The 13249-nt window shown below is 54.2% G+C and overlaps 1 protein-coding gene across 7 annotated transcripts in view; it reads left to right on the plus strand.

Moving 5' to 3' along the window:
• Positions 1-13249, plus strand: part of Epha8 (EPH receptor A8) — a 32934-nt gene that overhangs the window by 1905 nt on the left and 17780 nt on the right. For all 7 annotated transcript variants that reach the window (XR_607794.1, XR_607793.1, XM_008848557.2 and 4 more), the window contains exons 2-3: positions 4811-4875; positions 11207-11870. Coding sequence is in view for 5 of the 7 variants with exons in the window: in XM_008848557.2 (XP_008846779.1) it covers positions 4811-4875; positions 11207-11870 (729 nt within the window). In the remaining 2 variants the exon portion in view is untranslated. The remainder of the gene's footprint in view (positions 1-4810; positions 4876-11206; positions 11871-13249) is intronic.

Below are 13249 nucleotides of genomic sequence, written 5' to 3' on the forward strand. Positions count from 1 at the left end.
CGGGGGCGGGGGCGGGGGCGGCGCTGCCCGGGGCTCAACTTCCCGGCCTCGACCCCAAGCATGGGAACCGGAGAGTGCCTGGGAGTCCCCTGCCTGGGCTCTGGGAAGGAGGGAAGGACTGGGGACAGCTGAGGATCGGACGTGGGGGACAAGGGGACAGGACTCCACAGAAGACAGAAGAGGTATGGAGGAGAGGGGACAGAGAAGGCAAGGTATGCAGACAGAGGGCAGAACAGAGTGGCTGGCACCGAGGACAGGGGGACACAGAAGCAGGGGCAAGGTTCAGGGGACTGAAGGAAAAGGGGCTGGAGATGGCCCTGAGAGACAGACAGGGACTAGACAGCAGGACAGGCGTTAGGAGATATGGCAGTGAGTGGTGTCTTGAGAATGGGGTGGTGGTGAAGGGCCAGAGGCTGACCAGGGGGAGAGAAGGGGACAGCAATGAAGAGGTGTCCGTAGGTGGCAGGAGGGGTGGGCAGGAGAGGCAGGGACTCAGAGACTGAGGCAGGCTATCCCAGAGAACAGGGTCTTGTCCACGGCTAAGCCAGGTGGCCCCTTCACTCAGGGGCCCCAGGAGGATGGGAGGGCACTGAGTCAAGAGGATTAAAAGGGTCGGGGAAGTGACTTCTGGTGGCGAAAAGAACCGGAGAGCTGAGAGGGACTCCAGGACTGTCCATCCACGCCCTTCCTTAGGCCTACTGGACACTCCAGTCAGCCAGGAGACCAAGGGGTCCTGCTCCACACTCCCAGCTCCAGCCTGGGCACTCCTGAGGGAGGCTGTGCCTGGAAGGCTGGGGAGACTGGGACCACTGTCCAGGGTTGGAGCTGATCTCACTGAGCAGACTGGACTTCCAGTGTTGCTCACTCTCAAGAAAGCTGAACTGCTCTTCCTGCTCAGAGAACCCCAGGACCCCCACACACAGTTCAGGGGACTCACCCAGCACACAAGGACAGGCTCATCCATGCAAACCTGGACCAGCAGAGCCTCACATGCATGGACCATATACATAGCAGTTTAACCATTGCTCACACACGTGCATACATATGTACACACATGCACAAGCTCATGCACATTGAAGTATGCATGTGACTCCCACATATGCATGTAGGTGCTGCAGCACACAGAGACCCTTAGACTGGCATTCATGCCCACTGAGGGTATGTCCTCTCAGAGTAGGTAAGATCCTTCCTCCAAGGAAAGCAGAGGGGCCCTTTGCAGGGTGGCTGAGGGGCAGGTGGGCAGGCAGGTCTGACTGGCTAGATTGTGATGAGATGTGTTTGGGGGAGGTGTTCTGGGTGAGTCAGGAAGAGGGCAAGAGGCCTGGGAATACTTTTCTTAGGCTAGGGAGGAGGTCCTGGCCCAGCAGTTTCTGAGTCAACCCTCAGCAAGGCTACAGGAGTCAACTGTGCATCCCAAGTCCTTATCTCACTGTTTTGTGGAGGAGCCAGAACCTGTCAGTCACAGGTTTATGGGCCTCAGAGACCTGTGAGGAGGGGATTTTTTCCCAAGATCCAGTGCTGCAGGCAGACTTGAGTGAGGGATGTGTGCAGCAGAAGGGCCACAGCCAGAGAAGAGGCAGGGCTGTAAAGAGGAGACATTCACCCATAGTGAAGTGATATAGCCATCTGATAACTTACAGAGTGCCCCGCCAAGCAGCGCTTGCCCACGCAACTCACAAGGCCACAGGATGACTACCTGGGCCTGGGTCCCACATGGGACACCCAGGTGTCCCTTATGGCATGTTCCCTGGACTGCTACAGAGCCAAAACCAGCTAGGGAAACAGTTTGGACTCAGGGAGGAGGCACTGTTCCCAGTTGGAGCCCAGCAGAGGTGACAGTGCCCAGCCTGGCCAACTGCCCATTGCTCACTAGACTGCTGGGCAGCCATGCACCTGCAGATTCCCTGAGCCCCACCAGTCTCCAGGCCCCTTATTGCTCCCCAGGGTGGATCACTCTCTACTTCTAGGTGGTCTGTCTGTGTCCTGGGTGATGTCCCTGGGCCACCATGATTCTCTGGCCTCGCCATCATGCGTTGTGTCCTCAGGGAATGTGAATCAATTTAAGTATTAGTCTCAGTGAAATGGAATGGGGGAAGGTGACGGTGCTGGAGAGAAAAGGAATCGCATAATGCCTTGCATGGTCAGGCTGGAGCCGCTGAGGAATTATCTGTGCTGCTCAGTGCTAAGCGAACCTGTGTGGTCCCCTGGAACAGCCGGTGCATGCAAGCCTGGGAGGGCTGCCTGATGGCAACTTCCAGTTGAGGAACCTGAGACCTGAGGAGTGCAGTGAGAGGTCTTGGAGTCTAGACCTCTTATTTTTCAAGTAGGGGACACACCCAGAGGAAAGTGACCTCCTGGATTGGCAAGCTAGGTCTGAATTTCCAATGGGACACAGGCCAGGCTAGGAAGACCCAGAGCTTGAATTTCATCCAGGCCCCAACAAACCTTTTGTTAGCCTGGGGTATCCCTTGGGTGACACTCCAATCCCTCCTTCCTGTGGATAGAGATGTGAGGTACAAAAACTGGAGATGGGCCAGAAGGGAGAGGAGGGGAAGGGAGGGACAGAGAAGCATCTAGAAAGGAATTGGAACGAAGAGCCCTGGACTCCCACTGCCCGTTGTGAATCCAGTAGAATTGATTTTTGACTTATCTATGGATTATCTGAGGGCTGGCTATGGGACTTCATGGGGATGGAAGGTCCCAGAAGGTAAGCCTGAAGTCAGGGTGTCCACAGAAGCATGGGTAGCTGTTCTTTCCAGGTGCTCAGAGGTAGGAGCAGATCTGAGCTGGGCCATTTCCTGCCCAGAGAAAGAGGCCTGGGGGCCTGGGACCTACATCTGGGATGCGGGCTAGGGTGAGGACACCCCTGAGTGCCCTTTACTTGCCCTCTCTCCTAATGGGGCCCACTGGTCTTAGGGGGAACTGCAGTGCAACCCCCTTCTCCTCCCCCCAGCCAGCAGGAGGAGAGAGCTTGCCTGACCCACTTTTCTCTCCATTGCATGAGAACAAGGGAGGGAGGGAGATGGAAAGCCTCCTTCGCTCTGTCTATGCCCCTGGTGCACGGCCAGCTTGGGAAGGGAGACATCCCTCCATGGACACTTTCTCCAGCCCCTCATCCTACCCAGGCACTGGGGACCTAGAGAGGAGGAGTTTAAGAAGCCTGGTCCCTGATTCAGCCAGGCCTCTGATGCTGGAGTGGAAGGAAGGAAGGAGGCTAGAAGGAAGGAAAAAACGAGCAAGTAAGAGCGTCCTTAATCCATGGTTCTTGAGGACACTTGTCCCCACCTTCTAGGGCCAGGTTGGAGCTATGCAAATCCCAGGCAGAAGGACACTCTGCCTCTCTGAGGGAAAGTTCTAAGAGGCCCAGCTTTAACCCTCTACAGCCTGCCTGGAGGTTCCAATAGGCCCAGCCATGACCCTCTGCAATGTCCCACTCTGGTAGATGGAAGCCCAGAGTGATTGGCTGGGGAAGGAGACCCATGGGAAAAAGAACATGGAGGGCTGTGGGGCTGAGCGAAAGGTCTCTGTTAAACTATAGCTGGAGAAGTCGAAAGGAAGCAAGGCCCAGAGGTGGGAAGGGACTTACCTGAGGACACACAGACGGTGCGGACAACTGGGACTGGAGCCCAGGTTTCTGAGCAGTCTGGTGTACTTGTACCCTCTTGAGGGAGTGGGTGAACACAGGGACATGGAGAGAGGATGGGAGAATCTGGCAAGGACTAGCTTTGAACCAAGCACTGGCTCCAGGCTTTACAGATGGCTTCCTTACCCCCATGCAAACCCTTCAGTCTTACCAGCTAATTTCATAGAGGAGGAAATTGAGGGTCAAAGAAGTAGATGAACTTGTTCACAGGAGACTGTGATATGATAAGGGCCTAGGAGTGTCTGACCTCAAAGGCAGGCTGTTTACCTTTGCGGTTCAAATGTGCAATGACCCCAGGTGGGCTCAGGGCCTGGCTTTGAACCAGATCACCTTCCCCACCGACCCGGGACACCACCCAGAGAGCTTGCTTCTTGGTCCAGCCTTGCAGGATGATGGTGCTATGTTCCAGCCCTGCCAGCCAGCCACACCTGGGCTTCTAGGCAGGTTTCCAAACCTCTCAGAGGCATGCCTTTCATCCTTAAAATGGAAATTATGCTAGCCACTTCTCTGGACTTTCAGGAGGCACCATCATAGACAAGGTGGCATCAAAGGCTCCCCTGGCAGAGCTAGGCACATAGTAGGTAGTGTCAGGAGACCACTCTCTGCCTTCCACAGCCCTCCAATTACTGTCCTCAGAGGTCCAGAAGGTACTAGGCTCCATCCTAGGGACACTGAGGATTATCCTCAGATGAATGGTGGGTCTTTACAGTGTAATGTGAATGCTGTCACATCCCCTAAGTGAGACAAGGTCAGGACACCCTCACAGTGCCCTGGGAAGCAAACACCATCACTCCCTTTCCACTGAAGGAAGCCGAGGCTCAGAGAGGTAAAAAGGCTTACCTAGTGACAGACAGCTTCTAAGTGGCAGAACTGGGGTTGTGACCCAGGCATGAAGGACCCACTTCCCCAGTCCCACCTCTACAGCGAACTGTACCAGGGATCCCAGGGCTTAGATGGTACATGTCTCAAGAGGGAAATAGCTGTTGGCTGAAGGGGCAGAGAACTTGAACTCCAGGCAGGTTGGGGGCGTAAGGACAGGCATCGCGGGTGAGGAACCATGATCTGGGAATGGGTAGCTAATAGTGACCAGTGTAATTGATTCCAGCTGGAAAGAGGGTTACAGGGCCTGCCCTGGGCCTGACACCCTCCTGTCTCCTTTTTTCACAGTGAACTTGCTAGACACATCAACCATCCATGGAGACTGGGGCTGGCTCACATATCCAGCTCATGGGGTAAGTGATGAAATAGTGTCATCCTTCTGAGGCAGAGGTTGGAGTTCAGAGTCTTAGCATCATACAGATCAAAAGGAAGCAGAGGCCAAGAGAGGTGAAGGAGTTTACTCAAGGACACATGACAGTGGGAGACAGAATAGATGGTTCTAAACAGTTCAGTGGACTGGGACTTTTGGAATCACAAAACCGGCTCTGGCCCTGGGCCCCTGATTCTTGTGTAAGACCCTCATTTTGAGTATCCTCGAGTCTGCATGCCAAACCTGCTGATTTACAGCTTGTGAAGTTCAGGCCCAGGGTAGCTGGGTCCATGGTAACAGGAAATGGATGGTAAAATCCCAGCCAGACCTTCCTCCATTCAGGCTGGGTCCCCTTCCTCTGGTTGCCAGGCCTCACCAGGGGCTGCCTGTACCCAGGAGCCCTCTGTCCCTGATAGACTAACCTGGAGCATAGCGGTCCACTGTGGCAAGCTCACAGGCCCCATGTGGTCTCCAGATGACTGTGAGCCCAGCCCACCACCTCAGGGCATGGGCTCCAGTAATGAGGCTGAACAGTGGTGACTTCTGTTGTCTTTGCCAAATCCCACAGGCATCATATAGTAAAGGTGAGTTGGATGTCTGGCAGGACCTTGGTCACCACCTCACCTCTGTGGGCCTTGGTTCCCCTGCCTGTAGAAAAGCAGGAGTATGCATTGACCTTTTAGGCTTCTTTAGGGGATTGGGGGCACTGGTGCTGGCACTACACAGTGAGCCCTCTACAGTGGTGAGCACTGTTACTAGTGTGTGTTGTGGTTGTGTCTCATGTAAGAAACACACAGGCATGTACATGCATCCCGGTGCTCAGGACAGACATATACAATGACTGCTTCCAACTTCCATGGCTCTGGGGACAGGGGCTAGCTTGTCCTAATGATGGCAATGGAGGCAAGAGTTCATGCCTAGAAAGGGAGTTGTTCATGATTTCAGATAGGTTTTCATCCAGGACCTTTAGTAGGCTGTGCCTGAGGGTCAAGATGGAGCCCTGCTCTCCCTCTGTGGGATCTCCTCGCAGGCAGCAGTGGGCTGAGCTACAGCCATCAGCCCTTGGGCACAGGGCTCCAGGAGCTGGCAGGGCTTGCCCTGAGGTCCCCAACTCACAGACAGAGCTGTATCCTGGACAGCTCCCCTTCTGAGGACAGAGACTAGGTGTTCGCCCGGCTCTGGGAAGTGCTACTCTGTGTAGCTGTCCTTGGGTGTGGAAGGACCTGTGACAGGAGCCTGCCTGTGGAAGACTCCAGGAGATGCCTGGTCCATACTGACTGCCCAGCTGCTGACTGAACTGGCATCTCCCATGGGTCCTAGCTGCTAGAAAGAGGCGGTCCTGGCCCCAGGTGAGCTCTGGGTGTTGGTGTTGCCCCAGTGCCGAGGACTTGGTGTTTGGGGTTACGAGCACCTCTGACTTGGTTTAGGGAAGCTCATGCCTAGTGATGGAAGCATCTGTGGTTCATGGGATGCCAGGCATGGTGCAGTGTCCTCTTGTCTTTTTCGGAATTTAGAGCAAATAATGGCAGCACCTCCAGCTCACCTCACCCCACAATCAGTCTTTATAGGAAGGGAGGCTGCTGAAGCTCGGGGCAGCAAGGGACCCTGCTATGGTGGTGAGCAGGACTCAAACCCAGGGTCCTTTGGGCATGGAGCCTACATGAAGGCCCATGTGCACCTTTAGTGCTCAGGACTCCTCTGCCCTCTCTGTGAGGGGTGGGGGATGGTCTGTGCTGCCTGCTGAGCCAGGAACCAGCTTGGCCTGGAGCTGCAAAGAGAGAAAGGGGCGTGTGATGCCTGAAGCTCAGCCTGGCCGGCAGAAGAGTGCTCACATGCTCCCATCCAGGGCCCTGGTCTGTAGAGGAGCTGGTCTGTGAGTCTCTGTCCAGCCCTTTATTTGGCAGCCTGCTCAGCAACTGTCTGGCTGGGCTTAGCCTTGGAGGGACTGCCTGGGTGAAGGAGAAGAACAGCTCAAGGCAGGTGTGCTGGACTCCAAGGAGCCAGGCTGCTTCCTCTGACCAGTGAGACTGCACGGGCCACTCAACCTTGCCTCAACCTCTTCATTTATAACGGGATAATAGTAGAGGATGCTCTGTGCAGTTATGCACAGAAAGGGCATTTGACAATAAGAAGCCACTCTGTGAAGCCTAGACCTCATGCCCTTAGTCAGGCTGCATCTCTCCGAGCTCTGCCTCTACTAGGACGTCCTGCACCTTGCTTGATAAATGAACAGCTGGAATGCACCCTGCCTAATGGGAGAAGGCACATTCCTGTCCACATCTCCCTTGACCCTCACCAGTCCCTGGAGTAGCTGGAAGGAGCGGATGTTCATAGATGAGATGCCTACGGCTCAGAGAGGGACTGTACTGTACCCAGGGCTGCACAGCTCCTTTGCTGTATTGTTTCAAAAAGAGGACAGGGTCAGGGATAGTGTGCAGGGTCAGCTGCCAGGCTTCACAGGCAGCTGGAGAGGGGGTGACCCCCACGTGGAAACTGGGCCAATTCTGCCCTTGCCCTTGATTCTAGGCGTTTGTGGCAGGGTTGGGCCAGGCTGTTGGCACTGGTGGGGTGGCTGGAGCAGACTTGGATCAAGCTGATTAATCTATCTAGGCCCCTGGCAGGAAACAGACAGGGAGCAGCTGGTGGGCTCTTTGGTGTTCCATTAATTGTGACAATGACTTTAACCCCAGATGTGGCACAGTGGACAGCAGCATGGAGTGTGGGTCAGCAAGCATAAACTCTCATAGGTGAGGCTGCACTCCCAGGGGCCCTGTGGGCAAGGGCCTCACCCCCACCCCCAGCTGGTTGTGCAGGCATGCAGGCAGGCAGGGGACTTGCTGGCAGGCCAGCAGCACATCCGTGCCCCATTCATTGAACTCTTCACTCTGCAGGCCTCTCCAGCCGTGTGGAGATGGGCCAGCCTGGAGATGCTAGGGGTGGAGGCCACATGGATGGCAGGGATGAGGCCAGATGGAGGGATTTGTGACAGGCAGGAAAGGATTTGGGGCACTCAGGACCCCCACTGTAGCACTCATGGAGCAAGCTCAGAATCCTGCAGATTCTTGGATATCAGGAGGAGGGGGTCTTCAAATCCCTCACCTGGCATTGAGGCAATAGGACCCTTAGATCCCACAGAGCAGAGAGAAAATCATAGAGCCAGACACAGCCATCTGCTTTTAGCCCTGGCAATTCTTTGGGTTCTCTGGACTCAGCCCAGTGTCTGCTTCTGGCCAGGGCCAAGTGGTGATGATGGAGATGGTGGTGGATGCTGTGGATATGGTGGTGGGTGCGGTGGACATGGTGGTGGAGAAGGTAGATGTGGATGTGGTCATGGAGGTGGAGGTGATCATAGTGGAGGTGGTGGACATGGTGGTGGTGGCGGATGTGGTGGTCTAGGAGGTAGACATGGGGATGTGGTGGACATGGTGGTAGAAGTGGTGGAGGTGGTGATGGTGATTGTGGTGGTGGTGGTAGAGGTGGTGGACGTGGTGGTAGTGGTGGTGGAGGAGGTGGTGGAGGTGGACGTGTTGGAGGAGGTGCATGTAGTGGATATGGTGGACATGGTACTAAGGATGGGGACAGAATCCGGGCCCTTAAACATGCAGACCAAGCACTCTACCACGGACCCCCAGCTCCAGCTCGCTTCCTTCTTATTGTGCTAAAACACATAATATAAAATGTACCGTCATAGCCATCCTCACCATACAGTTCAGTGGCGTGATACACTTTCATATTGTCATGTGATGGTCACCACCATCCGCTTTGCCCATCTGCAGAACTCTTTTTATCTTTGCAGCCAGAATTTTGCACCCACCAACAGTAATAGCCAACCTTCCCCTCTGGAAGCCTCTGGCAAGCACCATTCTGTTTCCAATCTCTGCGGCTCTGACTGACTGAGGGGCCTGATGTAGGGGGGATGGGTCGAGGCAACGTTGCTTCCTTTGTTTGGGGCCTATTTTGTTTAGCATACTGTCTTCAAGCTCACTTATGGGGCTTAGAGCTGGGTCAGTGGGTAAGGGTGCTTGCTGTGTAAACCCGAGGACCCGAGTTTGAATCCCTAACACCCACATAAAAAGCCAGGTGTGGTCACATGTGCACCTGAAACTGAAGCACTAAAATGAGGGACAGAGACTGAGGATTGATTACTGGGACTCACTAGCCACCAGCCTAGCTGAAAAACGGTGAGCTCCAAGCTCAGTGGGAGACCCGTTCCAAGAGAAAGAGATGGAGGACATCATAGAACAGTTAAAGAGAAGACCTGTCTTCGTCTGATCTGTATGTGTACATGGTAGAACACATCACCCACCTACCCCCGAGTGTGCACACACACACACACACGAGAGAGAGAGAGAGAGAGAGAGAGAGAGTAACTCACCCATGTCTAGCATGTATCAAAAGTCCATTTCTTTAAGTCTGAATACTCCTCCACTGTGTGTATATGCTGTTTATTTGTCTGTTGGTGGGCATGTAGGTTGCTTCCATTTTTCAGCTACTAGGGGTTTTTATGTGTTTGTGGTTCTGGAGATCAGTCCCAGGGTTTGCCACATTCAGGGCAAACGTTGTACCCCTGAACAGCACACCCGCTGCTCATGCATGCCATGAGCCTGGGTATACAGATATCTTGTCAAGTCCCCAATTTCCCTTCTCTGGGGCATACACTCAGAACCACTGGGTCATGTGGTAATTCCGTTTTGATTTTTAAGGACCTTGCCATGCCGCTTTCCATAGCATCTGCCCTTTCTGCATCCTGCCAGCAATGCACAAGGCTCTTGTGCCTGTCACACCACCATCAGCATGTGCTGCTGCTGCTTCTCCTCCACCTCCTCCTCCTCCTCCTCCTCCTCCTTCCCTCCTCCTCCTGCTCCTCTCCTCCTCCTGTTCCTCCTCCTGCTCCTGATCCTCCTCCACCTCCTCCTTCTCCTCCTCCTCCTGCCCCTCTCCTCCTCCTCCTGCTCCTCTTCTCTTCCTCCTCCTGCTCCTCTCCAACCTCCTCCTCCTCCTCCTTCTTTCCTCTCCTCCTCCTCCTCCTCCTCCTCCTTCTTTGTATTTTATTCCTTTTTTACGTTTTCTTTTTGGCACTTGCTCTTTTCTGTTTAAATATCTAACTGGTATGGAGTGGGTTCTCACAGTGGGGTTGATTTGTATTTCCCCAGTGGGTAGCAATGCTGACTGTCTTTTCTTGTGTTGTTTGGCCCTCTGTTCCTTCTTTCCTCTCCTCCTCCTCCTCCTCCTCCTCCTTCTTTGTATTTTATTCCTTTTTTACGTTTTCTTTTTGGCACTTGCTCTTTTCTGTTTAAATATCTAACTGGTATGGAGTGGGTTCTCACAGTGGGGTTGATTTGTATTTCCCCAGTGGGTAGCAATGCTGACTGTCTTTTCTTGTGTTGTTTGGCCCTCTGTGTATCATCTTTAGAAAAATGCTCAAGTCCTTTGTTCGTTTTTTAATTGGGCTGTTAGCTTTCTGTTGCTGGGTTGTAGTTCTTTCTTTAGTCTAGATATTAACGCCCCACCTGATACACAGTTGCAGTTTTCTTCCACTTACTGACTGTCTTTTTGCTCTGTGAAGAGTGCCTGGTTTACTTATTTCTCTTATCAGGCCAGAACCCTATATAAGCAGCCAGGCTTAACTTTCCCACACTCTCCTTCTGGCTTCAGTGGGGCCTAGGGCAGCTCTAGAGTCCCCAGCCTTGTGTAGATGGGACAGATGACCCATCTACACACTGAGCTATAGCTCAGTTGGTGGAGTACTTACTTAGCATGCATGAAGCCCTGAGTTCCAGCCTCAACACCCCATAAACTAGACAGACCTATAATCCCAGCACCCAGATGATAGGACAGGAGGAGCAGAAGTTCAAGGATGTCTTTGACTACATAGTGAGTTTGAAGCCAGCCTGGGCTACCCTGTCTAAACAAACAAACAAACAGTCAGTCAGTCAGCAAGGCAGAGGGAATAGTTGATCAGACATTCAGTCAGCAAGCAGCTAAGCAGAAGGGGCTGGTGAGGATCTGAGGTGGGGTGCAACCCAGTGCCACTGCTTCCTGACTGGAGGGATCCCTCTAACTGCTCAACAGGAAACTAGATTTGCCCACTTCTCCTGGCAAATCCCCTCACCCTGGGAATAATGGGAAAAACCATGCAAAAACAGGTCAGAGCCTAGGCAGCAGACAGGCCTGATTCCCCGTGGGCTCTGGCTCACTGCCCACTGAGAGAGAAGCCCTCTCCTGTGTTTTCTCTGGGCACCTGTGTTGAGGCGTTGGCAGGAGAGGGCAAGGCTCAGCCTCTACCTTAGTGAACTGTGTTCTCTCTGCCACAGTGGGACTCCATCAATGAGGTGGACGAGTCCTTCCGGCCCATCCACACGTACCAGGTGTGTAATGTCATGAGCCCCAACCAGAACAATTGGCTGCGTACCAGCTGGGTGCCCCGGGATGGTGCCCGGCGTGTCTACGCTGAGATCAAGTTCACCCTCCGTGACTGCAACAGCATGCCTGGTGTGCTGGGAACCTGCAAGGAGACCTTCAACCTCTATTACCTGGAGTCGGACCGTGACCTGGGTGCCAGCACACAAGAGAGCCAGTTCCTCAAGATTGACACAATCGCGGCCGACGAGAGCTTCACCGGTGCAGACCTGGGTGTGCGGCGACTCAAGCTGAACACAGAGGTGCGTGGCGTGGGCCCGCTTAGCAAGCGAGGCTTCTACTTGGCTTTCCAGGACATTGGTGCCTGCCTCGCAATCCTCTCTCTCCGCATCTACTACAAGAAGTGCCCAGCTATGGTGCGCAACCTGGCGGCCTTCTCAGAGGCAGTGACTGGGGCCGACTCGTCCTCGCTGGTGGAGGTGAGAGGCCAGTGTGTGCGGCACTCAGAAGAGCGTGACACTCCCAAGATGTACTGCAGCGCCGAGGGCGAGTGGCTGGTGCCCATTGGCAAGTGCGTGTGCAGCGCTGGCTATGAGGAACGGCGGGATGCCTGTATGGGTGAGCACACCTCGAGACTGGCCTGGTTGGTGGGCATAGGGTGCCTCTGCCTGGGCAGGGCTGGTGATGTGGGATATGTCATCTCCTACCATCTGGCTCAATGTCTGCAGATGCATATGGGGCATCAGTGTGCATGGGGGAGGGAAAGGGAACAGTCAGGTGGTCCTCCTGGTGGACATTGTCAAAGGCACCTGTGTGATGGCATCTGTGGGGCACTTACCTAAGTGAAGGAATAATACCACACACTAACTCGCACACTTTGTTCAAGGTGCTTTGCATGTGTTAACTCGTTCAATCCCTGTCACCACCCTATGAAGCAGAAGCTATCCTGGTTTGGAAGGTGCACACAGTGAAGCACAGGGAAACAGGTCAACTTGCCCGAGGCTACGCAGCTGAGCAGTGGCAAAGCTAGAACTTGAACTGAGAACTCGGGCTGCAGACTTTGAGCAGAGAATCACCAGCTTTCCTCATGTGTGAGGTGGAGGGCAGTGCAGCCAGGATTCTCTGGATGAAGGAAGTAAGGAAGGGGGCGTTTTGAAGGCATGCAGGCAAGGCCACCCAGGGAGGAGTTTGTATTGGTCTGTTACACTATCCCAGACCCAGGCAGCCTGTGTTTGGGGAACTTGTCCAGGGGTCCTGTGGGGGAGGACAGGCAGAGTTCTGCTGGGAACAGCTGAGTACCTGAGTGTATTGAAACTAGGAGCAATCTGTAGGGGAGACCCAGGCTGTGTGCTTGTGTAGATGTGTGGTCTGTGAACTTCATGTGGGGCCCTACAGTCTGGCATACTGAGAGCAAGCTGGGGGAGCTCTGCTGGGAGCGTCGGGTAACACAGCTGGTGCTGGGCTCAGCCTGGTTTTCCCTTGCCCTTCTGGGATTCCTCAGGGACTGGACATGGCCCCTCTGTCACCAGGGCACAGCGAAGCCTGGCTGTGAAGTTGATTCCCTGGCTTCAGAGGGGCTGGGGAGGGACCTTCCTAGGTAGCAGTCTTAGAGGTTGGAGCCTGTCCTCAGACACCCTGCAGAGACTGGCACTGTGTCAATCATCACCAGAGTAACCCTTTACTTCAATCATGTAGGTCTGGGGCTACAGTTGGGACATGACCTCTAGTCCCTTTAGCACCCTCCCTTTGCCCCTAACAGGCAGGAAAGGTCCCTTGGTGCTGATGGGCAGAGCAGGGCGTGGGCTGAGCATCCTAGATGATACTCAGGTCCTGGCCATCAGGGTCCAGCTAGAAGTATCTGACCCAAAGATCTCCCAGACCAGGTTCTCCCTCTGCAGCCTCGTCCCATCCCTCCCCTGAGGCTCAAAGCCTTTCTTAAACCTTCCTTCTTGCCCTCAACTGTCACATATCTTCATCTGCTCTCACCCTAAATTGCC

Source organism: Nannospalax galili, unplaced genomic scaffold, assembly GCF_000622305.1.
Source record: "Nannospalax galili isolate Female #2095 unplaced genomic scaffold, S.galili_v1.0 scaffold184, whole genome shotgun sequence".
Taxonomy (NCBI): Eukaryota; Metazoa; Chordata; class Mammalia; order Rodentia; family Spalacidae; genus Nannospalax; species Nannospalax galili.